Consider the following 24,408-nt stretch of genomic DNA (forward strand, 5'->3'; position numbering starts at 1 on the left):
AGAAAATTATTAGGGCAATAGTGCTTGACACCACTTTGCACTTAACATGGATCTGCACTGAGTCTCCTGGTTACCCCTGACTGGCAAGAAGTCAGAAAAGGCCATATGGCAACTGAAAAACAATAAAATCATGGGAGCACCCAATATCCCCATTGACGTTTGGCAGTGAAAAACCTAAGTTACCAATTAACAAGTGCTTCTCCCACAACTAGGAGGAAGAGGCAGTGCCAGGGGACCTCATGGAGATCATAATCAGGACCATCTTCGAGAAAGGAGAAAAATACAATAGCAGTGTTCTTCAATATGTGTCCTTGCTGTCTTTCATATTGAAGTCATTGCTAAACTCTTAGTTCTCAACTGTCTCCACCCAGTGGCCAAAGAGCTGCTCCCCAAATTGCAATCTGTCCTTCCAGAGACACAATCCACACTTTCTTTCTGGCACGAAACTCCAAGAGAAATTCAGGGAGCAGCATCAACTGCTATATATTGAGAGAGACTGCGAAGCAGCCTGTCAAATTTGGTTGCCCACAGAAATTCCTGCCCATTTAATGTTTGCACCATGATGGCATGGAAGTTGGCAACTGTTTTGCTACAAAGTGGCTGTTTAATGGCTACATAATACCAGGTTTTCTTAAAAAAACAGTTTTATTAATAATCTGGATTTACTAAAATGGGATTTGGGCTCATCGCACTGGATCAATACCCCAAACATGTGATACTAGCCTACTAACTCAACAACTGCATAACCATATCAATATTATTGTCCAACATTCTCTTTTCTATCAACTGCCTATTTGATTCTAATATTTAAGTTAATGACCATTTTAGGATTTATTATAGTGGCAATTATCTTTCCCATTTCTTGCACAACAAAAATCCACAGCCATGGCAAGGAGACGGCAGTACAGGACGTTGGCAAAAGTGTCCACAAGTAACTGGGCAGGCAACTCATGCCGCTGAAATAAGCATAAACTACAAGTCCCAGAATGCTCGGTACCTTACTAATTTCCGTTGCTGAGCACTTGACTTCCGGTTGGTCGCTGTTTTCTATCCTTTGAACATGGAGGCCGTGCCTCGGATGCCGATGATCTGGCTCGACTTGAAGGAAGCTGGGGAGTTTTCCTTTGCCGCTGCCGTCAAACAGGTAAATAACAAGAAAGGATGAGAATAGCAGAGTGTGTACCCAGCAGTGTTCCTCTGAGTAAAAGTATTTCGAGCACTAATAATGCCGGGGATCCGGGTCAGGCTGCGCCGGGTGGGAGGAGGCTGGTGACACTCGGGCCTCGGGATCTTCCTGCTGAATCCCAGTGGCTCCTGAATCTGACTCTGCTGTTCCTGAGTCTCGTTTGCTCCCTTTCGCTGCAAGCTCTTGATTTTGTTAAATTGTATTATTTCCTCGTTTTATGGATCACTTAAGCAATCTTAACAAAATAATTTACATAATACTTTTATGTGTATAATTTCGTTTATTCTAATTGTACATTTAATAGCTTCTAGTTAAATTTTGGAAAATAGGTTTTTCAATTAGTTTAATGTTCTTGCAATAGGTTTGTCTTGTATGATTTCTCTCTTTGTCAAATCCTTTGTTTTTGAATTGGGATTAAATTTGTTATAACTTGCTGGATTTTGTTGTTGAGTCATACTTTTTATTTTGAGAAATTAGACGAGTGGTTGAAATTTTAGAAAATGTTGGATTTCAGAATGGATTTATAAGAATCTGAAAAGATAGATTAGATCTTGATCAGAATTGAGGTCTGATATATCTCAAAGGTAAACCTTATTTCCATCCTTTTGGAGATAATGGAACTGCTATGTAGTAGTTACAACCATTAATTTAAACAAAATGGTAGTAAAGACTGCTAAATGAGGGTTTATAATATATTAGATATTGTCCAGGATGATATTATGAGATTGCTTCTTGCATTTCTAAGAGATTTGAGAAATTTTGAATGTAAATTTTATTAAAGGACAAAATTTAAATGACATATCTTTTCTAGTTTGCTAAATATTGAACTTGAGTCTACGTGGAATGTTTCATTGTCAGTTTTAAGCTTGTACATTGGACATTGTCTTGGGACTTTCTTTACTGTATCTCTTCCCTGCAGCCCCTTTGCCCCAGTTTTATTACTGGAAATGCATTTAACACATGGCATATTAGTGATGGGTGAAGTGTCAGTCAAGTAGGCTGCTTTGTTCTGGATGCTGTAAGCTGTCCAGCTGGGCTGTACTCCAGGTAATTGGAGAGTATTCCATCGCACTCCAGACCTGTGGCTTATGAAAATGATTTGGGGGTGTTGGGTGCTAAGTTACCACCTCTGTCACTTGTAGCCTGAGTATTTACGTAGCTGGTCCAGTTGAGTTTCCAGTCAGTAATGACATTTAAGATGTTGATGCTGGGGACTCGGAGATGGTACTGCCATTGAATGCAATCTTAGATGGTTGGCTCTCTCCTTGGGGTAAGCCATTGCCAGGTACTAGTGGGGCATGAATCTTGTGACTACCAGCCTAAGCCTGAATATTGTCTAGGTTTTGCTACATGAAGGTGGGGACTGTTTCACCATTTTGTGAGAAGTTATGAATGTAATTGAATGTTTGATGCAGGGGAATTTATTGATAAAGCAACAGTTGATGGTTGAGACTGAGATCTGAACCTGAGTAAGTTTGGCAGCAATGATCTGGGGTTCAGATGATCACCTACCACAGCAATTTTCCTTTTTGCAGGTTATAACTTGAATCAGTAGTCTTTCCCTTCTGATGTTTGTTGACTTCAGTTTCACCAGGGCTACTTGAGACTACCCTTGGTCAAAGGCAGCCACTTTCTCTTTACTTCTGTTATCCAGCTCATTGGTCCATGTTTGGAACAAGTTTTCTTTACGGTCTGCAGCTAGGTGCTTCTGGCAAAACTCAAACTGAGCATTGGTAAACAGGTTAGCAAATAAGTGCTTTGTTGGCAACATCTTCCATCACTTTTGTCTTGACTGAGAATAGACTGGGTGATAATTGATCAGAATGAACTTACTGTATCATTCTTTTTGTGAAAGATATACATTGACAATTTTTCATGTTGTCAGGAAAATATTATTGTCTGACTAAGTTGGAGCAGCTTGGCCAGAGTGGAAGTCATCAGAATTATAGCCAGGATGTTTGTTGGTCCTATGGCCTCTGCTATATCCAATCTTCAGCCAATTACTCACTGAATACTGGCTTTTGTAATAGTTGATTCTCAGGAAGAAGCCAAAATGGGCATCCTCTTGGTGGTCTAAATCCTTCAAACTTGTCTTTGAGTTTCTCATTATAGGTCCTGGCATCATTGAGGATGGTGATATTTTGGAGTTGCCTTCTTCCACAGGCTGCGTAATTGTTCACCACTATTTAGGATAAAATGTATCAGGACCACCAAACTTTGATCTAATTTATTTGTTGTGCAATTGCTAGGCCATTTTTTGCATGCTGCTTTCACTGCTTAGAATATCTATAGCTATGTTGCATTGTTGTTGGAATCTTAATTTTAGGCATGTTTGGTGCTACTTGCAGCTTTCCCTTGTGCATTCATTGAACCAAAGTTAGTCCCCTGACTTAGTAATGGAGTGAAGGATAAACCATATAGACAGTGGTGAAATATACTTTTGAAAGCACCCACCCTAGTTACATTAAACCCCTTGTACCACTGTGTATTGATCAACATTGAGGACTACCTACTAATCAGCTGAGGGAGGATGGTAAGTGATAATCGGGAGGCAATTTCTTTGCCTGTGTTTGAAATTGTACCATGAGACTTCCATGGGGGTCTGGATGACCTCCAAGATGAATTCTTCCTGCTGGCATCGCACGGTACTGCCACCTCTTTAAATGCCAGGAAGATCTTCCCCTCATGGTAAAATTTAGAAATGGGGAATATTGTTTCAAAATGAAAAATCTTCCTTTTAAGAGAGATGAAGAAAATTTTTATTCACTGAGAGCTGTGACTCAGAAATTCTTTGTCCCAGGAACCTGTGGATGTTGGAGCAACAAACAAGATGCTGGAGGAACTCAATGGGTCAGGCAGCATCTGAGGAGGGAAATGGATAATTGACGTTTTGGATCGAGGGTCTTGATCTGAAACATTGACTATCCATCTTGCCCCACAGGTGCTGCCTGGCCCGCTGAGTTCCTCCAGCATCTTGTTTGTTACTTCAGATTCCAGCATCTGCAGTCTCTTGTGTCACCATATCTTTAATCTGTCGGGGAGTGAAGGGTGGGGGGAAACAGGCAAGAAATTGAAAACATAAGAGCAGACAAGCAGGTGTATACCCATAGAACTTACAACATTTAATGAGATCGTAGTTTATCTTTTATCTCAGTGGCACATTTGTATACTGACTCCATACCTTGATTTGCTTAAAATCCAAAAATATATCTATCTCTGTCATGAAGGTATGTAGTGATTCAGCCTCCACGGCCCTCTTGGACAGAGAATTCCAAAGCTTCTCTACCCCTTGGGTGAAGAAATATCTTCACATCTCAATGCTCAGGCATGATAGTGTAGCGGTTATCGTAATGCTATTACAGTGCCAGCGGATTGGGTTCAATTCCGGCCACTGTCTGTAAGGAGTTTGTACGTTCTCTCCGTGTCTGCGTGGGTTTCCTCCGTGTGCTCTGGTTTCCTTCCACATTCCAAAGACGTACAGGTTAGGAAGTTGTGGGCATGCTATGTTGGCGCCGGAAGCGTGGTGACACTTGCGGGCTGCCCCCAGAACACTCTACGCAAATGATGCATTTCACTGTGTGTTTCGATGTACATGTGACTAATAAAGATATCTTATCTTAATGGCCGATCCCTTATTTTGAGACTGTAAGTCCTGGTTCTTGACACGTGAGTCTTCGGGAAACACTGATACATTCTCTGTCAAGTTCTGTAAGAGTTTTCTATTTTTCAATGTAGTGACTTGTCATTCTTCTGAGCTCTGGAGGAATCTTGGTTCAGTGGATGTAAAAAGAATGTTTACTTCTGTAGGAGAATCTAGAAATGGGAGTCACAGATTAAAAGTAGGAGGTTGCCCACTTAAGATGGAGGCTCCTGGGTCTTTGAAACTCTTTTCCTCAAATGGTGGCAGAAGCAGTATTTGAATATTCTTAAGGCAGAGTTGGATAGATTCTTCATAAGGCAGGGGGTTGAAAGATTACCAAAGGCAGATGCGATTGCAAACTCATTTTGCATTCCTATATATTGGTGATTGAGCTTGTTACCATGGGGAAATCTCTGGGCTCTGGATAGTTGTGCAGTGAAACAAAGAGTGGTGGAGACAAGCAGCTTCCAACAGAAGGTGATGAGAGAGAGACCACAGGATCTGGGCAGTCTGTCAACGCATGAAACAGGTTCTGCCAGTACTCAATGTGGCCCACACTCACTTGAGTTGGTGAGGCTGCAGCCCTGGACCTCGCATTTCAGCGTGACTGCAGTGCTCACCCCAGCCCACCCGTTCCAGCCCTTGTGGACAGCCTCTCCACACTGGGCTGTGGAGAATCATTGCTGGATTTGTAAAGTTCCTGACACAGCCACGCTATCAGTGACGCACCTACAGTTTTAGCACTGATTCCATTAGCATGCTCTTTCTTGGGAATGCATCCCGTCTGTTAAGCGAGGTACCAGTGTAACTTGGTTTAAATTTCCCAGCTGCCATGATAGTTTTTGTACTTGTCTTGTAATCTGAATTACAAGTCTGTTCAATGACTCCCATAGAAAATAAATCCTTATTGAGTTTGAGCATCTAATCAATAATGCTGCTGTAAGGTCATCGATCTGAAATGCTAACTTTGTTTCTCTTTCCACAGATGCTGCCTGACCTGCTGAGTATTTCCAGCATCTTATGTTATTATTTCCGATTTGCAGCATCTGCAGTTTTCCACTTTTCAATTACATGTCAGGCAAACCAGTTTATAGTCTTTTTTTTGCTGGCCGCTTAATTTGTTTTTCCACTCAGTTGCAGAATCTAGGGAAATTTGGAAGGTGATCACCAAGAGATGCATCTCTTATCTCTGCAGCCAACTCTTAAAATACAAGGATATGAGCATATTACCTCCAGGGAGCACAAAGCTAGCACAGATGGTTTCAGATCTATACTGCAAAATATTTATTTCTTTTAATTACACCAAGCTGCTGGAAACAATCAGTTCAGGTAGAGTCTGTGGAAAATGCAATAGTGTTTCAGATGTTGAGTTTTCATCAGTAGGCAGAATATACTTGTTTCTTTTTGAACAGATGTTGCCTGTGCTGCTTGTTTTTCTTTACAGGATTTTCAGCATCCTTTGTTTTTTTAGATTTTTTAAAACTGTCTTAGTTTAGCTCCATTATTCATTATGTCAATTAGACTTTTATTACAAATGTTTGAATTTTCATGAAAGGCCAGGCCATTTTTAAGTAAAAGATGTTCTCTGGATATTGGGCATATTATGTGGGGCATAAGATGCTTATTTATTAGTTGTACCTAGTTGCCCTTAAAAGGAATAAGTTACTGCTTTGAACAGCTGAAGAAATTCAGCATATGTCTGCACTAAAAGTGGGAGTATAGTGAAGGTGCTCCTATCGTGTTAATGTGTTTAGAGTTCCAGAATTTCAACCGAGCAAAGATGAAGAAATGTATATCCTTGGTAGGATCATATGGGATCTGAACTGAAATTTGAGGGCGGTGTTTGTAACCATACACCTGCTGCTTTTGTCCTTCCAGGAAATACAGTTTGAGGGTTTTGTTAGAGAGGGCTTTGCAGGATGTAGCAAGAATCTTGTACATGATACACAGAACTAAAATGTGCAAAAGGTGGAAAATTGAATGTTTAAGTGGTTACATATGCATCAACTGTCTTGCATTCACAGGCTGTGTTCCACTGTCATTGAGGATAATATGTGCCACATGCAGTTCATTTAATTGGCCTCTTTTGTGTCAACTGACCCGAGCAATCAGTCATTCCAGCGGTTGATAAATCTCTTCGTAAAAATAATAACTTTACTGCATCTGCCTTGATCTCATATTTAGAGGGCTGATTTAACCTGCTGCCTCAGCATATTTTAAAAGGCTGACCTGTAGATTCTGTCCTCTAAATAGTTCTTAATGTGCCCTCTGAGACATCTTCTGAGCTCTAGCCTATCCAGTTTCTTTGTGTTGGCTCTTTTTTTTGTTATTCTATTAATATGTTTGATCACTTCAGTAAGTTTATTATAAAAGAACAGTTCAGCATTCCAACTGTACCATTGTTATTTTGTTTCTTGCACTGTCTTAAGATTTGGCTAATACAGAATCCACATTGGTCCAATGCATCCTTTTCACATTTTTTTTTCCCATAGGGTGAAAGAATCCATCCTTCAGCCACCTCCAGAAGCACGGATACTTCTGCTGAGATCAACCGCTATGTTGCCCTTCCCCAAAGTTGTCATTTTGAGATTGAGGAAAAATAGGTGCTTTCCCATCTCCAAATTCTTTGGTAAAAATCCAGACTTTGGAATTATTGAAAAGTAGCAAGCAGGCTACCCTCCATCTATAAGGCAGGTTTGTCATGTGTTTGATGTAATGCACAACTATTTTAGCAAGGTTTCTGACAAGGTTCCACGTGGCAGGTTGATCAAAATAGTTAAAGCCCAATGAATCCAAGGCAGACTGGTAAATTATCTACTTACTAATAATCATATATGTTTATACACCCTAAGTTTTTTTTTCTCTTCAAATACACATCCTTGTTTATTGAAGCATGATTTGTTTCTAATTTTCAAATAACTGATAGGTCACAAGCTGAATTATTTTGCTTTTGAGTTTCAGAGTTTGAGTCTCTGTCACTGAAAAGCAAAAGGAACTACAGATATAGACAGAATGTTACAAATGCCCAGCAGACCTGGCAGCATCCATTGACAGAGAAACAAAGTTAACATTTTGGTTTGATGTTTCTGTGGTTGTGGTGAAAGGTCATTGACCTGAAACACTAAATCTCTTTTTCTAGACACAGCTGCCTGTCTTACTGACCATTTCCAACATTTCCTTTTTCTACCTCTAAAGTTGAATGAGGAGCAGTGAGATACAAGAAGGAACTGACTGCAGGTCTAATGGACAAATAATCTAAATATTTCCTGACATTACAGATCAATTTGTACCTGTGACATTTGTCCTTTGTGGTTCATATTTAAATGCTAATGCCATGATGAGTCAAGATTGTTATGAATACTTATGGTGCTTGGTAAGATTAACAAATGAGTATAGATAACATTAATTAGGTTATCTAAAGTATTGACCAGATTAGGAATCAAATATTCAATATCTTCAAGAATAGTTGGGGACACAGGATTACTTTCCCAGTCAAGTTACATTGGCTAAGATACATTGACTCAAAAACAGACTACAAATTAAAACACAGTCCAAGAAACACGTGATTTCAGCATGTGATTGGGAGAAATACAAGATAGCTTGTGTGAAAATGAAATCATTATTGTTTTTCTTTTTAATGACGCCTGGCCTGGTTGTGCCAGCAACTTTCTTTGCAGATTTCCAATATTCACGCACTTTTCTTTTAGTTTAATGTTGTAACTGTTTGAAGTGTGGCAAAATTCATTGTTGTATCTGCATGAGGATAGGAATTTGGGAATGTGAGACCTTGCTTTTTAAGGGTATGTGGTGAGGCAGTATAGAGTATTGAAGTTCCAGTTTAGGGGAAGATGTGATGCCAGAGGTTTGGAAGTCTGCAAATCCACTGTTTGAAAAGGGAGGAGGGGATGAACAAAATAACTATCAGCCAATTTAACTCTGTGGCAAATTATAAGGATTAATACTTATGGAAAGTATAAACCTTCATTTTTAGAAAGGCACAGATTAATCACAGGTAGTCAGAGTAGATTTGTTAGGGAAGTTCATGTCTAATCAACTTTTGAATATTTTGAGGTAATAAGGATGGATAATTTGGTGCAATAAGGTGAGGGAATATACTGTGGGGTGGTGGAACAAAGGATATGTCCGTACATGTTTAAGGGCTGTAGGGCAGGTTAATAAACTGAATAAAACATAGGTAGGATGTTTTCCTTTACTCCCTAAAGAGATCAAAAAGACTTTGCTAGAACTGTAAATAATACCAGTTTGATCACAGTTTATTGCATTGGCTTCTGATCATCACATGATGGGAAATGTGATTGCATTGGAGATGGTTCATAATGATGTTGTAAGAATTGGAATATTGCAGATATGAGGAAAGTGTGTTTGCATTAGGGCCCTAAACAGAGTGAATAAAATGGATGTTTCCCTTAGCAGAGATGACAAAGACCAGAGTACATTGATTTAAAGCAATTAGAAAAATTGGAGGGGTGATGAGAGTTTTTATCCTGAGGGTGGCAGGAATCATTGGATTCACTGTCAGAAAGAACAGTAGAGATAAGCCATTCAACAAGTACTTAGGTATGTACCTGAAGAACTGTCCTTAATCTGCAGTGCTGTATACCAAATGCTGAAAGGTGGAATTAGAAGAAAGCTAATCTACAGCTGTTCTATCAACTCAAACATGATTGGCTGAATGGCTTTCTATATCTTAAATTTTCTACAATCTTGTTCTTGGCATCTTTTGACCATGAATAAAATAGCAGTATAGGATAATGTTATCAGTTGGAACAAATTAATTACCAGGCAGAAAGTGCTTAAGGATATCTGTGTGACTAATTCTTAGTGGGTTTGATTTTGGCAGAATGAGGCATCACCACAGCCCTATCACTATTCTTGTTTACATTCCTACCTTGTGCCTGGCAGATTGAGTTACAGAGCAATAGATGTTCAATCTCTAAACTGAAGAATGGGCATGTGGAGTGAAAGACTCATGAAACTTTGGGAAAGTAGCTGTTCAATCTTTGATAACTGCAATCACATTTAAAGGCGAGCTGCATAATTTATAATGTGTGCAAGAAATGATTGGCTGATTAAACATACAAGCCCTTCCTGGGTAATGAGTGCCTGATATATATTTTTAAGTTTACAAACATTTTCTAATGAATTTTTAAACAATTTTTGAAACTAGTTAAGCTTCCTAACTTTAAAGTGGCGCTTCACAGGTGAGTGTGAGGCGAAGCAAGTGATTTGGACTTAGCCGGTGTGGTCGGAGCCTGGCTGCAGCTGTGTGCTGCTGAGGCAGAGGCAATATTTTTGGCGGGAATAAGCTAGCTGTCTGGAGGTCTGTATGGGGATGGATTTGCTGGCTGCTGAGGGGTTGCAGGCGGTCTTTATCAGGGTTGTGCAGGATATTTCCCCAGCTTTTGAGAGACCAGCAGGATGGATGGAGATGGTTTTGCTGGCTTCTGTGGGGCTGCAGGCATCTTCTGCTGGGTGGGAATGGGGCATTTCCGTGAGCCTTCTCTCCCCACCCTCTGAGCTGCAAGAATCGGGCACTGGGTCAAGCGCAGCTGAGCAGACTCGGTCAGTGAGGCCAGCTGGTAGCTGCTCTTCCCGTGCCTGCTCACCCTCCTGTCACGGCTGTTTCTGTGATCCTCTCCCACATTGTTTTTGTTTATTTCTGACTTATGAAAAATTAGGTTTACCATCAGTTCTCAGGAATGGAACCCTTTCATAACCTGGGAGCTGCTTGTAATCCAAAAATAGGTGAAAGTTATCATATCGAGCAGTAATGAAGAGATTTTCTATTTGTTAATTGTGGCATAGAGTTGTAATTACGAATATTGTGGAAAATTATTTTGTGGTCCTGAATTTGTTTTCCTACCTTTTCCAGTACATTTTGAAGCATTATGGTGAAAATCCTGACAACTACAGTGAGGAACTGAAGAAACTTGATCAGCTCAGACAGGTAGGTGCTTAACAACTGGCTTTAGCTGTTTAGTACCAAACTCCCTTGTTTCAATTCGAGACATTTTCTGAGAATTTTTATTTTGCATTTATTTTTATTTTCACCCTATGTGACTAGTTTTATTTTGAAATGCTTTCCTTTTCAAAGTAATTAAAGTAACACAATGTTATGGACAGCACATTTTCAACTACATTAGTAACTTATTTTGCATCAACCTAATATATTGTTACAGCTAATCCAGTTCTTCATGATGCTACCAGCCATCATTGTCCAGCAAATATCAGCACCTTTTCCTCCCCATTCCCCTCTCCAATCCTCCTGCTCTAATATTAACATTTTGTGAATAACGCATTCCCTAGCTAGTTCAGTGCTGTCTCATGGTTCCAGTGAAGTGGGTTCAGTCCTGACCTGGTGCTATCTATGTGCAGTTTGCATGTTATCGCTGTGTGTTTCTGAATGCTCTGATTTCCTGCCACACCCCAAAGACGCGTGGGTTAATTGGCCACTAAATTATTCTTGGCTTCTAGCTGTATGGTAGAATCTGTGAGGAGTTTAGAGGAATGTGAGGAGAATAAAATGTGGTTGGCATTTTTGGTGGGCTAAACAGCCTGTTTTCTTGTTGATCAGGAGGAAGAGATGGGCATGTACACGTGTGGCCAGTGACTCCTATACCCGACTTCCTTGGCTTTTAAGAGTTATTGACCCTTCTTGCAGCCTCTTGAGCAAGGTGTCACGAACCAGCAACAAAAGAAACACACTGAGCAGGATTCAGTGTTAAAAACTATTTTATTAATCACTACTTATGATAATACATAAAATAAAAGTAAAAATGTTAGTATGTTGGAATTCAAAAATGTTAAACCTCGAACGTTAACCCCAAAACTAAACTTCGTGTGTGTGGCAAAGTCCAAAACTCCCAGTTCTGAAATAGTTCTTAAAGTTCAGTTCCGCAAGCCATAAGGTGAAACATGAGCAAGGGCTTCTTCAACAACCACCGTTGTCAGAAGATAAGACGTAGATGTAGAAAAACAGAGAGAGAGTACATACGAAATCCAAATGTTCCACGATGGAACCCAAACGACACTCCAGTGTTTACTCGGTAGTGACTTCCTCACCCCGAAAAGCATCCGAATCGTGGTTGTCCACACAAATACCTGTTTCCTTCTACAGGTCAGCAACAAAGTGAACTTCACCGGATTACTTCCAACTTCCCTACATGGATTTCAGTGGCGGACACAGTTATTGTTTCTCATCCATCGATAGAGAAAACTAGCAGGCTGGTGTCTCTCCCCTCTCCCCCCCGCCCCTCTCCCCCCCGCCCCTCTCCCCCCCGCCCCTCTCCCCCCCGCCCCTCTCCCCCCCGCCCCTCTCCCCCCCGCCCCTCTCCCCCCCGCCCCTCTCCCCCCGCCCCTCTCCCCCCGCCCCTCTCCCCCCGCCCCTCTCCCCCCCGCCCCTCTCCCCCCCGCCCCTCTCCCCCCCGCCCCTCTCCCCCCCGCCCCTCTCCCCCCCGCCCCTCTCCCCCCCCCCTCTCCCCCCCCCCTCTCTCCCCCCCCTCTCTCCCCCCCCCTCTCTCCCCCCCCTCTCTCCCCCCCCCTCTCTCCCCCCCCCTCTCTCCCCCCCCTCTCTCCCCCCCCCTCTCTCCCCCCCCCTCTCTCCCCCCCCCTCTCTCCCCCCCCCCTCTCTCCCCCCCCCCTCTCTCCCCCCCCCCTCTCTCCCCCCCCCCTCTCTCCCCCCCCCCTCTCTCCCCCCCCCCTCTCTCCCCCCCCCCTCTCTCCCCCCCCCTCTCTCCCCCCCCCTCTCTCCCCCCCCCTCTCTCCCCCCCCCTCTCTCCCCCCCCCCTCTCTCCCCCCCCCCTCTCTCCCCCCCCCCCTCTCTCCCCCCCCCCTCTCTCCCCCCCCCCTCTCTCCCCCCCCCCTCTCTCCCCCCCCCTCTCTCCCCCCCCCCTCTCTCCCCCCCCCCCTCTCTCCCCCCCCCCCTCTCTCCCCCCCCCCTCTCTCCCCCCCCCCTCTCTCCCCCCCCCCTCTCTCCCCCCCCCCTCTCTCCCCCCCCCCCCTCTCCCCCCCCCCCCTCTCCCCCCCCCTCTCTCCCCCCCCCCTCTCTCCCCCCCCCCCTCTCTCCCCCCCCCTCTCTCCCCCCCCCCTCTCTCCCCCCCCCCTCTCTCTCCCCCCCCCTCTCTCCCCCCCCCCTCTCTCCCCCCCCCCTCTCTCCCCCCCCCCCTCTCTCCCCCCCCCCCTCTCTTCCCCCCCCCCCTCTCTCCCCCCCCCCCCTCTCTCCCCCCCCCCCCCCCTCCCCTCTGCATTTCTCCATCTGCAAGGTCATTTCCCAATAACAAAGAAACTCCTTCCACGGGCAAACTAGGTCTTATCCCTATCTCAACTGGTCCTTCTACGAACTTTGACTTTAAAATCACCCTGTGTAAAGGGACAGATATGGTGTCATCTGTAACGCCTCGCACTAGATTTACCTCACCAGTGTCACTTTCTTCACCAAAATTTAAAACACTGTCCAGCAAGAGAGATTGGCAAGCCCCAGTATCTCTAAGAATTTTCACTGGCACCTGGGGTGACCCATCATTCAGTGAAACAAAACCCTCTGATACATAAGAACGGAATTCCTTTCTCACCTCCTCCAACTTTTCCGCTTTTACCTCTTGCAAGGACTGATCTTTAACAGCATCTCCTAAACCTTTTTGATTTTTAATTGCCTGAAAGGAAGCATTGGGCACAGCTTCCTTCCTTTTCTTCAAAAGGGCACAATTAGCTATCACATGGCCAGGTTTCTTACAGTAATAACAAGTACGCTCAACAGGTTTCTCCAGCCCTGGCTTCTTTTCATCCTTCCCTTTTTGATAACCTCCCAATTTAATCTCCGGTTTACCTGGATTGTCCTTGTAACTCTTTTGAAAGGTTTTAGGTTGTCCCCATTTGGATTTATGGGTTAAAGCATAATCATCTGCCAACCTAGCAGTTTCTTGTAAAGTTTCCACTGCCTTTTCATTTAAATATGTTGTTAATTCAGCTGGAACACATCTTTTAAAGTCTTCCACCAGTATCAATTCTTTCAATTTATCAAAATCCCCATCTACATTTTTAGCCATGTACCATCGTTCAAAACATATTCTCTTTCCATTGGCAAATTCCATATAAGTCTGATCTGCAGATTTCCTCAAGTCTCTAAATTTTTGTCTATAAGCTTCAGGTACCAATTCATAGGCCTTCAATATAGCTTGTTTTACCTTGGTATAATCAGCTGCATCCTCAACAGACAAAGCAGAATAAGCTTTTTGAGCTTTACCTTTAATCACACTCTGTACCATAAGAGTCCATCCTTTCTTTGGCCAGTTTGAACTCACAGCAACCTTTTCAAAATGTTGGAAATACTGATCAACCTGATCTTCCTCAAAAGGAGGGACTAATCAAACCTCCCTGCTGGCTGAAAAACCATCATCAGAATCAGATTCCAAACTCTTTTGCTTCATTTTTAACTCACGCTGCCGCTGTTTTTCCTTCTCCTCCCTATCCAGCTCCATCCTCCTCACTTCCATCTGGGCTTTCCTTTCCTCTGCCTCAGCCTCAAATTTCAACCGAATTAGTTCCCATTCCCGTTCAGCCTCTAACTTCATCTGAGTTATCTTTTGTTCAGCCTCTAATTTCTTTTGCTCTCGTTCAGCCTCTATCTTTTTTTGTCCCAACTCCACCTTCAGTCGTGTTTGTTCTAACTCCATCTTTGCTATCTGCACCTGTCTAACAGGTCTCTCTGACTCACCCCCAGAAAACTCTTCTAACTGTTCTAATTCTTCCTCCTCCAGATCCTCCAACTCCACTGGTTGAAAAGTCACATCAGAAATTACTGGTTTACTCTCAGGAAACTCAACTACCTCACTCAACTCAAACACTTCCTTCTCCAAATAATAGTCAACTATCATTCTATGAATAACTGCTTTTCTCATAGACTGCTTTACTTCTGTAAGGTTTAGCTTTGTAGCAATCTTTATCAAATCATCCTTTTTCGCCATCTCCAATCCCTGTAGGGTTGGTGACTCCAAAAATGCCTTAATATCTATTGCTGCTGGTTTCCACACACACAAGCCAATTAGAAAGAATTTATCAGACCTCCCTCAATCTTTGGATTGAATCCCGAACGAATCTCGGCAATCTGGGGAACGATCCCAGATGACACTTGTTAATCTTTGGATTGGATCCCGGACGAATCTCGTTAACCTTGGGAACTATCCTGGATGAGCCCCCAATTTTGTCACGAACCAGCAACAAAAGAAACACACTGAGCATGATTCAGTGTTTAAAAACTCTCCCTCCCTCTCTCCCTCCCTCTCTCCCTCCCTCTCTCCCTCCCTCTCTCCCTCCCTCTCTCCCTCCCTCTCTCCCTCCCTCTCTCCCTCCCTCTCTCCCTCCCTCTCTCCCTCCCTCTCTCCCTCCCTCCCTCCCTCCCTCTCTCCCTCCCTCTCTCCCTCCCTCCCTCTCTCCCTCCCTCCCTCCCTCCCTCCCCCCCTCCCTCCCTCCCCCCCTCCCCCCCTCCCCCCCTCCCCCCCTCCCCCCCTCCCCCCCTCCCCCCCTCCCCCCCTCCCCCCCTCCCCCCCTCCCCCCCTCCCCCCCCTCCCCCCCCCCCCTCCACAACGTCATTACGTCCTTAATAGCACGCCCCACACACACATACACACACTCTCTCTCTTAAAGGGACTTCCACTGTCCGTAACAAAGGCCTTTGTCATAGAAATGTAGTCAGAATCAACAGTTGTGGCAACCAACATCTTGTTTTTTCAGTAACCTGATCATGACACGCCCAGTCCAGCACTGGCATCTGTTCGGTCATGTCATTCGTTAGGGCAAGGGCCCACACCATAACGAGTACTGATGGACTAACCACTGCTCATTCTGTTTTATCTGTATTGGCCTAGCCCCAAAAGAATGATGGCAGCAGAGACCCTGCAGCAAATAAATCAATGTGGAAGTTCTCAGACCTCTCAAAGAAATCTTAAAGCTGCTCAGAGCCTTGCAGAAAACCTCATATCCCCATACCAACTGGAGCTGTAGTTTTTTCAGTGTCTGGACATTGCTGAAATTTACTATAATTAGCATCTGCAAAGACTTGCTTGACTTCTCCATGGTAAAACATGAGGACTGGTTTGATGAGAAGATTCAGGAGCTAATTAAATTCTTGGAGTGGAAACTCCACTATATCTTGAGAGTTAAACTGTTAAACAGACAATTGAAAGCTGAGGTGCAACAAAAAAAAAGTGAACTGAACAAATAGTGGGTGAAAAGAGCCCAGCGATTTGCAGGTAACCATGACGATTTTCAGGATTCTCCAGGACTGTCAAAGACATGTATGGACAAAATACCCCAGGGCCCACCTGCTGAGAGCTAAGAATGCACAGCATAGCTTGTCAAGACTCAGTCATTGCTCACTTGAAAGTCAATCCTGACTCAGAAAGCCTGCTTAAGAACTTGCCCGACCACTCTGGAGGTCATGAGTCATGGTGTCAAAATAAGTTTCTGCCATTTTTTAACTGCAGTGTTACAGAATGCAGTGCTCTACGTAAAAGGGTTTTTTCAGATCAGCAGGACACTGAGTTATTACATCATTATTCTCTTTTGAAGTGGGCATTTTGCTTAAATGGATATTGATATCATGCCAATTTCTTTTAAATAATGGCGTGAATGGAAGCATTTGAAAGGATTAGTGATTGAGCTAGAAATTAAGATATTTTAGCATAAACTGAGGTAGTTTTTTGATGCAGCAAGATAAGTACAACTTGAGGCTGCTTTGTGCAATCCTATGTTTTAATCAATACTATTTTTCTTTCTCCCCATCTATATTTTTAAATTATCCTGCATCTCTTTTAATGCTGTAATCAATGTAACTACATGTGGTTATTTTTCAGTAACTGTATGGTAAGTACTTCTAATCCATTCTTGTGCATGGGATCGTGACTGGTTTTCAAAGTAACATGCTGGATTTTTTATAATGTCACAAATATCAGCTATTGAGAAATATAATAACATGAAATATTTTTGTCTGAACCTTCTTTAGCAACAAAGACCATCATTGCTGCTGACATGCATATTTTCATAGCAGTATTTTAATGTAACCTTGCATCTCTGCTGTCTCTTTTCTGGCTTATTATGATGGTATCTGCAGCAGTTATTTGAGCTGGTCTGATTGTACATGGTGCCAAAAGAACATGTCCAAAGTTATTCTTCTATAGAAAGGTACTCTTACTCTATCACTTCATCTAGGAATACCACAGCTGATGGAGTTTAGTGTGTTATGTAAACGTAATACAATCCCCACACTGGTGTTCATCCTGTCTGATTAACAATGACACTTCTATTACAATTCTGGCATTTAACTTCCATTCGGATGTATTATGAAAATGGGGCTAGAGCACTTAATTCTGCAAAACTAAATTGCAGCTGTGCTGTTTATACCAGTTACAATCTTAACCATTTTTCTTGGGCTTTGTCTAGGCTTAGTAAGCTCCCCATAATTTTTTAATTGCATTTGACAGAGGAAGATAACTTGATGCTATATTGAAGGTACCTTAGTGATTTTTTTAATTATTGTTTGTTAATGTTTACGGTGTATCATTTGGGAAAACTTTTGATGTCAAGTTCATTATCGGCTTTCGTCTGCATAACATCTGTAAATCTTGATCAACATCCATTTCGTAGTTAACTTAAAAAATGATTTGAAAGTACTGTTTTTCTAAGATCAAACTTTCTCTGTGAGATGTTATGGTGCAGGTCAACACCAAAGGAAGAGAAAATAAGAGATATTATACAAGTGACTTACATTTGAGAGGAAAGAAAAGCTTAGATCAGGAATTGCCGTCCCCTGTTGATCTTCATGATGTACCTGGTTACTTGCAACTTAATATTTCATGTGCAGTGAGACTTGATGTTTCTAGGAGACACTTGAGATAAAAGAAATGGTGCATGAAAGCAAAATTGTGTATCTGTTCAAGTTTGTCATATGTTAAGCACGAACACTTATTAATGCATTGCAGAGTGCTGTGAATGTTACGAGAGATTTTGAAGGATGCAGTACACTGAGAAAGTACTTTGGCCAGCTTCACTATCTGCAGAGTCGCATCCCTATGGGGTCAGGAGAGGAGGCAGCTGTCCCAGTTACATGGTAAGAACAGAATTTTGCTTCTGCTGGGATTTCACTTTTCTATTGAAAGCACTGGGTTGTCACCTGCCCACTGATGCTCAAGACTTTTCATAATATAAGGAAGTGAGTATCTTAGAATTTTACCCTCTGCTTTTCTGCCTTCTGCACCGAAGTGAATGACCTCACATTTTTATCACATTGCATTGCATTTGCCACGTTTTTGCTGACGCACTCATTTTGTTTTTATCTTTGAAGCTGCTTTACATCCCACTATCTACTTAAAATCCCACCTGGTTTTGTATCAAATCTTTGATGTAGATCGTGAATAACTGGGTCCCAGCAACCTGTCCCTGACATACCTCACTAGCATTTTCCATGTGCTTTTAGCTTGTGTGGGACTGTATTGACAACCTTCTGAAAGTCTAAATACACCACGTCCTCTGGTTTCCCCCTTATCTATGCTATTGCCATTACCCTCAAAGAACTTTAATCAATTAGTCAAACATTATTTTCCTTTCAGAAATTAATGCCGACTGCTCAATCCTGGTATTTTCTGTGTTCAGTTGTTACCTCCTTTTGTAGATTACAACATTTTCCTTACTACTGATGTGAAATCAATGGGACAGTGATTCCCTGTTTTCTCTCCCTCCTTTTCTTAAATACTTCAGTATGTTACCTGCAATTTGTAGGAACCATTCCAAAATCTTGGAAGATGGTAATGAATGCATCTATTATCTCTTATCTTCTTTTCAAAACTCTGGATCTTTGGCTCTGAGATTTATTGGTTCTCAGTTTCATTCATTTCTCTAGTTTTCTTTTAATGGTTCTAATTTCCTTCAGTTCCTTGTTTTTGCTGGACTCTTGGTCCTCAAGTGTTTCTGCAAGGTTTTTATTTGTATCTTCCATGTAGTCAGACACAAGCATTTGTTTAATTGCTCTGCCGCTTCCTTATTCCCATTGCAAATTCTCCCATTTGTCCTGTTCTTTCCCCCTTGACATACCTATAAAGTTATTTTTTTAATGTCCATTTCTTTAATGTTTCATGCCATTTTATTTGTGTTGTATCTTCCCTTCCTTTATCATTTTCTTGGTCCTGTCATACTCTGAAGTCTTACTATTTCTGGTCACTTTATAAGCTTCTTTTGATTTAATACTGTTTAATTTCCCTTGTTAACCTAGGACAGACCTCCTTTTCTTGTTGAGTTCTGTGACTTGGGATTTTTTATTTTGCAAATTGTTGTTTCTTTAAATGTAACCATTATCTACCCACTTGTATGTTTTGGTATAGTTTTCTAATCCATCACAACCATTTGCCACTCATTACTTTGTTTAGATTTGAGATGCTAGTTTCAGTTTAAATTAAATCACTTTCAATCTGCATATAAAATTCATCACATTATGGTCATTCTTCTCTGTAGCACCCAATGCAACAAGCTTATTAAATAACCCTTTCCCATTATAAACAATACCATATCCAACATTGCCTCTTCCCTAGATAGCTCCTCAATAGATAGATCTAGAAAACCACACCATATACATTACATGTGTGTTACGGACTCAGTGAAAGTCCCTTTAAGATAGCGAGTGTGTGTGTATGTGTGTGTGTGGGGCGTGCTTACGTCAATAGAAGATAAAGGACGTAATGACGTTGTTGAAGAAGTTAGAAGAAGAAGGAGAGAGAGAGAGAAGGGAGAGAGACACCAGCCTGCTTGTTGTCTCTATCGATGGATGAGAAACAATAACTGTGTTTGCCACTGAAATCCATGTATGGAAGTTGGAAGTAATCTGGTGGAGTTCACTTTGTTGCTGACCTGTAGAAGGAAACAGGTATTTGTGAGTGGACGACCACGGTTCGGATGCTTTCGGGGTGAGGAAGTCACTACCGAGTAAACACTGAAGTGTCGTTTGGGTTCCATCGTGGAACATTTGGATTTCGTATGTACTCTTTCTCTGTTTTTCTACATCTACATCTTATCTTCAGACAACGGTGGTTGTTGAAGAAGCCCTTGCTCATGTTTCACCTTATGGCTTGCGGAACTGAACTTTAAGAACCATTCAGGAACTGGGAGTTTTGGACTTTGTCACACACACACACGAAGAGTTTAGTTTTGGGGTTAACGTTCGAGGTTTAACATTTTTGAATTCTAACATACTAACATTTTTACTTTTATTTTACGTATTATCATAAGTAGTGATTAATAAAATAGTTTTTAACACTAAATCATGCTCAGTGTGTTTCTTTTGTTGCTGGTTTGTGACATGTGTTTGTCCTCCACCTTTATTATCACTGATTTGACCTGTCCAGTTTACATGTAGATGAGAGTCCTCCATGATTAGTGTATTACCCATATCTCCTGCCTTTCTAATTTCCTGATTTTTGTTGTGCCCAAAGTTACAACTACAGTTTTGTGGTGGCCTCTAAGTAACTCCCATCATTGTTTTCTGCTCTTTGCTGGTTGGTTGCACAACTCTCCCCATTGTGAAAACTTATCTATGATAAGAAGTTTAATGGCCAACCATCACTCTAGAGTTTGTTACCATAGAGACATCTCTGGGCTGGGGAGAGCCGTGTAGCCAAACAAAGGGAGGCTGTTCTGCAGCTTCTATCACATCCGGTGTGAGGTGATGAGAGACTGTAAGCTCTGGAAGTATATTAACATTTGGAGCTGCTGCTAGTCCCCAGCAATCATTATGCCAGCAAGATGCATCCCTTAGCCCCATTTCTTGGTGCTGTGCAGCCTCATCACTAACAACAGCCTTCACAGGAAGCCTCTGCACGTTGGTGTGCTTTATGCCACACAATGCTGTGTGGTGAGGTGACCACTGTTTCATTTCTGCAGGAGCACCAGGTTCTGTGTATAGCAGTGCACAAGCCATGCAGATGTCGTCGTTAATTTATGAGGAGTGCATACAAAGTAAGCATTTGTACTCCCAAGACAATGAGCGGCATAACAAATTGGTATTCTGCAGGGTAGTACTAAGTGGGGACCAGTGTGTTGCTTTTTTCACTTGTTTTCTATCCTTAATAAATTCTCTTTAAGGTTCCCATCCCCCTACCAAGGTAGTTTAAACTATCCTCAAGCCTCCATTCCTCCTTACAGGGCCCAATATGACAAGCTAATTAAATAACCATTTCCCATTATACCAGAGCTAAAATTGCCTTTTGCCTCTGGTTCCTCAACAGGTTGATCTAGAAAACCACACCATGTACATTCCATGAGTTTGTCCTCCACTTTTACTATCACTGACTTCTGACTTGTTCAGTTTGCTTATAGATTAGAGTCCTCTGATTACTGTATTTCCCTCACCCCCTGCCCCCGCCAAACAAGTGGGGATATTGGTTCCACTTCTGCTGAGGTGTAAATCCTTAGATTCATAAAGGTCCCAACTGCTCCAGAAACTATCCCAAAGGCTCAGAAATCTAAAGCTCTCCCTCTTGAATCATATCCACAACTAAGCATTCATTTTCTCTATAATTCTGTTTCTTTACTTGTTAATATGTGACACTAGGAGTAGTCTGCAATTACTGTCTGAGGTCCGTTTTTATTTATTTCTTCCCAGAGGACCTCATCCTTTTTCCTACCTAAATTGTTGGTACCGATGTAGTCTCGTGACTTCTTGTTGTTCACCCTGTCCTTTCAGGATATTTTGCAGATGATTAGTAACATCGTGAATTTGGCACCGAGATGCAACGTAGCATTCTGGAGTAACTTCTATGGCTACACCAATTCCTCTTATCTCCCTAACCATTGAATCCTCTGCCATTGTTTCTTTCTTGCTCTTCTTCCTGCCCTCCTGTGCAGCAGAGACACTTGTATTGCCATGCTCCCAATTCTGGCTGTACTCCCCTGAGGGATCACAGACTTTACCAGTACTCAAAAGAGAAAATATGTTTGTGAGCAACATGGACTCTAGGGAGTCCTGCACTACCTGTAATGCTCCAGTGGTTTCATGCTCATTTGCTAGTCTTCCTAGTCAGCTCGGCAGTTCCCTCTCTGCCTCATACTCTTTTGCTGTGGTGTGGCCTAAATGTGTTGTCAGCAAACTTCTCAGTGTCCCATTATGTGTCGTGGTGAGTCCAGTTGCCACTCCATCTTTGTAATCCAGAGTTCAAGGCTGCCGTGTCGGGGGATACTTCCTTCACATATGGTTGTCTGGGTCATTGGAAGTGTCCATGTGGCATTAAATGTGCTCTCCACTTGATAGAAGCTATGGAATGGCTCTGTAGCTTATAGCCTAGAAAGTAGGCATTTGAACAGTAGAAAATATTCACCATCTACTTGTCAACATCGGTGAACTCCAGCGTCACACTATCAAACTGCTTTCAGTGTTGGGTCCCTAATGTTGCCCATTTCTGTTATCTTTCACTCTTTATACTGATCACTATTGCTGCCCATGTCTGAGAGTAACTTTGAGGTCAAGCTTTTTAACTTCTTCTCAGAGGACTTCATCCTTTTTCCTACCTAAATTGTTGGTACCAGTATAGTCCATTACTTGTTAACCCCTCTCCTTTCGAGATGCTTTTTGCAGATGATCAGTAACATTATGAATTTGACACCAAGAGACAATGTACCATCCAGGTGTAACTTCTGTGGCTACACAATTTCTAAGGCTACTCTACCTCCCTAACTGTTGACTCCTCTCATTTCGTTTTTGTATATTTCTAGAGGAATATGTATGGGCAGTGACAGCTTAAATTGCTTGTTGAAATTACATGACTGAGATCTTTTCTGGCAAGGCAGTAACTGTTGATGAGATTTGCTATGAGCAGGCCTGCATTCTTTATAACCTGGGTAAGTAGCCATTGTTCAACTTTTCACCGGAGGGAATTTGGGCAGTAATTTTATGTTTACAGTTCTGAATAGATGTTTACTTTGCCCCTCCATTTTCACTTAAACTCATTCTTAAAATGTTGACACTGGCATGGCTGCAATGTATACTCCTACCCTTGTTGCCCATAATAGGATGGTGTGGTTTGGTGAAATCCAGTGGTTTGAAAAGATAGTTCAGAAGGTATTCAAGAGTTAATATCATTAGTGTGGGCATATCAGAAAATTATGAAGCAGTCCTGGATTTTAGCAATGCTCCAGTTGCTTCATGCTCATTTACTAGTCTTACCTATTTAAAAAAAACAGATTCTGAAACTTCCATGCAGAATTTGAATAATTAATATTCCAGCTGTTTATATTTTAGTTGATTACATCATCTCTCATTGCTCTACCTGGATGTTACTATAAATGGTATTGTCAATTCAGAACCATATAAACTAAGTTGCCTTATTCAACCCTGGTGGACTGACTTCATTCTTCCTGTCTGCCCCATGTTAAATAAATGTAATGCAAATTATTTCTTTGTTAAAACTTGGGCCCCAGAAAAATAATACAAGTAATTTAGACTAGTTTCCTTAATTATATTTAATGTTGCATTTTGAGGAGGAATTAACTTAATTTTGTCATTATGATCCTTTTTCAGATCCCAACAGAGTCCTTTCGTGGCTTCTCTCAGGATTCTCATTTAATACACAATTGCGATAATTACATCAGGGACTAGGTTGTGAATGCCTAAGTTATTGAACTGGTTATGCATTGTTTTTCTTCCAGGAGCTCTTCACTCAATGCTTGGAGCTGTGGATAACAGAGTTACTGAGGAGGTAGGCAATAGGAGCAAATAATTGCAAAATGAACTCTTCTTAAAGATTGTTCCTTAATGCATAAAATAATTGAATTTGTTTTGAACCTTTGCAGGGTATGAAAGTTTCCTGTACACACTTCCAGTGTTCAGTGGGAGCTTTTACCTACTTGCGAGATCACTTCAGCCACTCTTTCAGTGTAGACATGAGCCACCAGATCCTCAACCTGAACATTAACCTCATGCTGGTAAGGGCAACGCTTCATATGGGATTCAAACGTTTTGCAAATTTGCCCTCTGCCTTCTCGCAGTTGCTCAGCTGGTAAGGTGTGTTTAACATTGGTGGCATCAAGATGTTCAGGTGTGTTTCCTGGACTGAATGGAGGTAGCTTACTTTAGTTGGCCTCACTATGCTGTCAGAGGTGAAAGTCAGACTATATTATTCCTCTTGATTGCTATTCTTCATTTGAAAGTGCATTATGTGGATATCATCTGAGCTCACTTAACCTTGTTGTGGTGTCAACCTGCTGAATCTTGCTACTAAGATTGATCCATAAAGAATGCCTATTTGAGACTGGTACTGGAGAACAATCATTGCCATTAGAACTAAGATGAATTATAAACTTTGAGGGGAGGGATTGAAATTAAGTTGCCATTATAAAGTAAATATTTTGTTGACTTTGTCATAGTAGTTCTCCTATAATAATGAGGTATTTGTGTTCCTATAAAACGGTCTGTATTGTAGTTTTTGTTTCAGTAACACAAAACCACGTCATCTGTGCATGAAATCAAGAAATATTTTTTCATACAGTTTCTGTAAAAGCGAAGTTTATTTTGTATCTCAAGTTTTTG

The 24,408-nt window shown here is 41.9% G+C and overlaps 2 protein-coding genes across 2 annotated transcripts in view; both read left to right on the forward strand.

Moving 5' to 3' along the window:
* The window catches only part of LOC127574452 (chymotrypsin-like elastase family member 2A), a 97,855-nt gene that overhangs the window by 30,009 nt on the left and 43,438 nt on the right, over window positions 1-24,408 (forward strand). The window lies entirely within an intron of this gene.
* On the forward strand, window positions 1,040-22,608 carry LOC127574699 (tyrosine-protein phosphatase non-receptor type 23-like). The gene is made up of 4 exons (XM_052023983.1): window positions 1,040-1,144; window positions 10,720-10,794; window positions 17,822-17,949; window positions 22,596-22,608. Coding segments are annotated over exons 1-4 (288 nt in total). The 5' UTR covers window positions 1,040-1,060; the 3' UTR covers window positions 22,597-22,608.

This window comes from Pristis pectinata, chromosome 9, assembly GCF_009764475.1.
Source record: "Pristis pectinata isolate sPriPec2 chromosome 9, sPriPec2.1.pri, whole genome shotgun sequence".
Classification (NCBI taxonomy): domain Eukaryota; kingdom Metazoa; phylum Chordata; class Chondrichthyes; order Rhinopristiformes; family Pristidae; genus Pristis; species Pristis pectinata.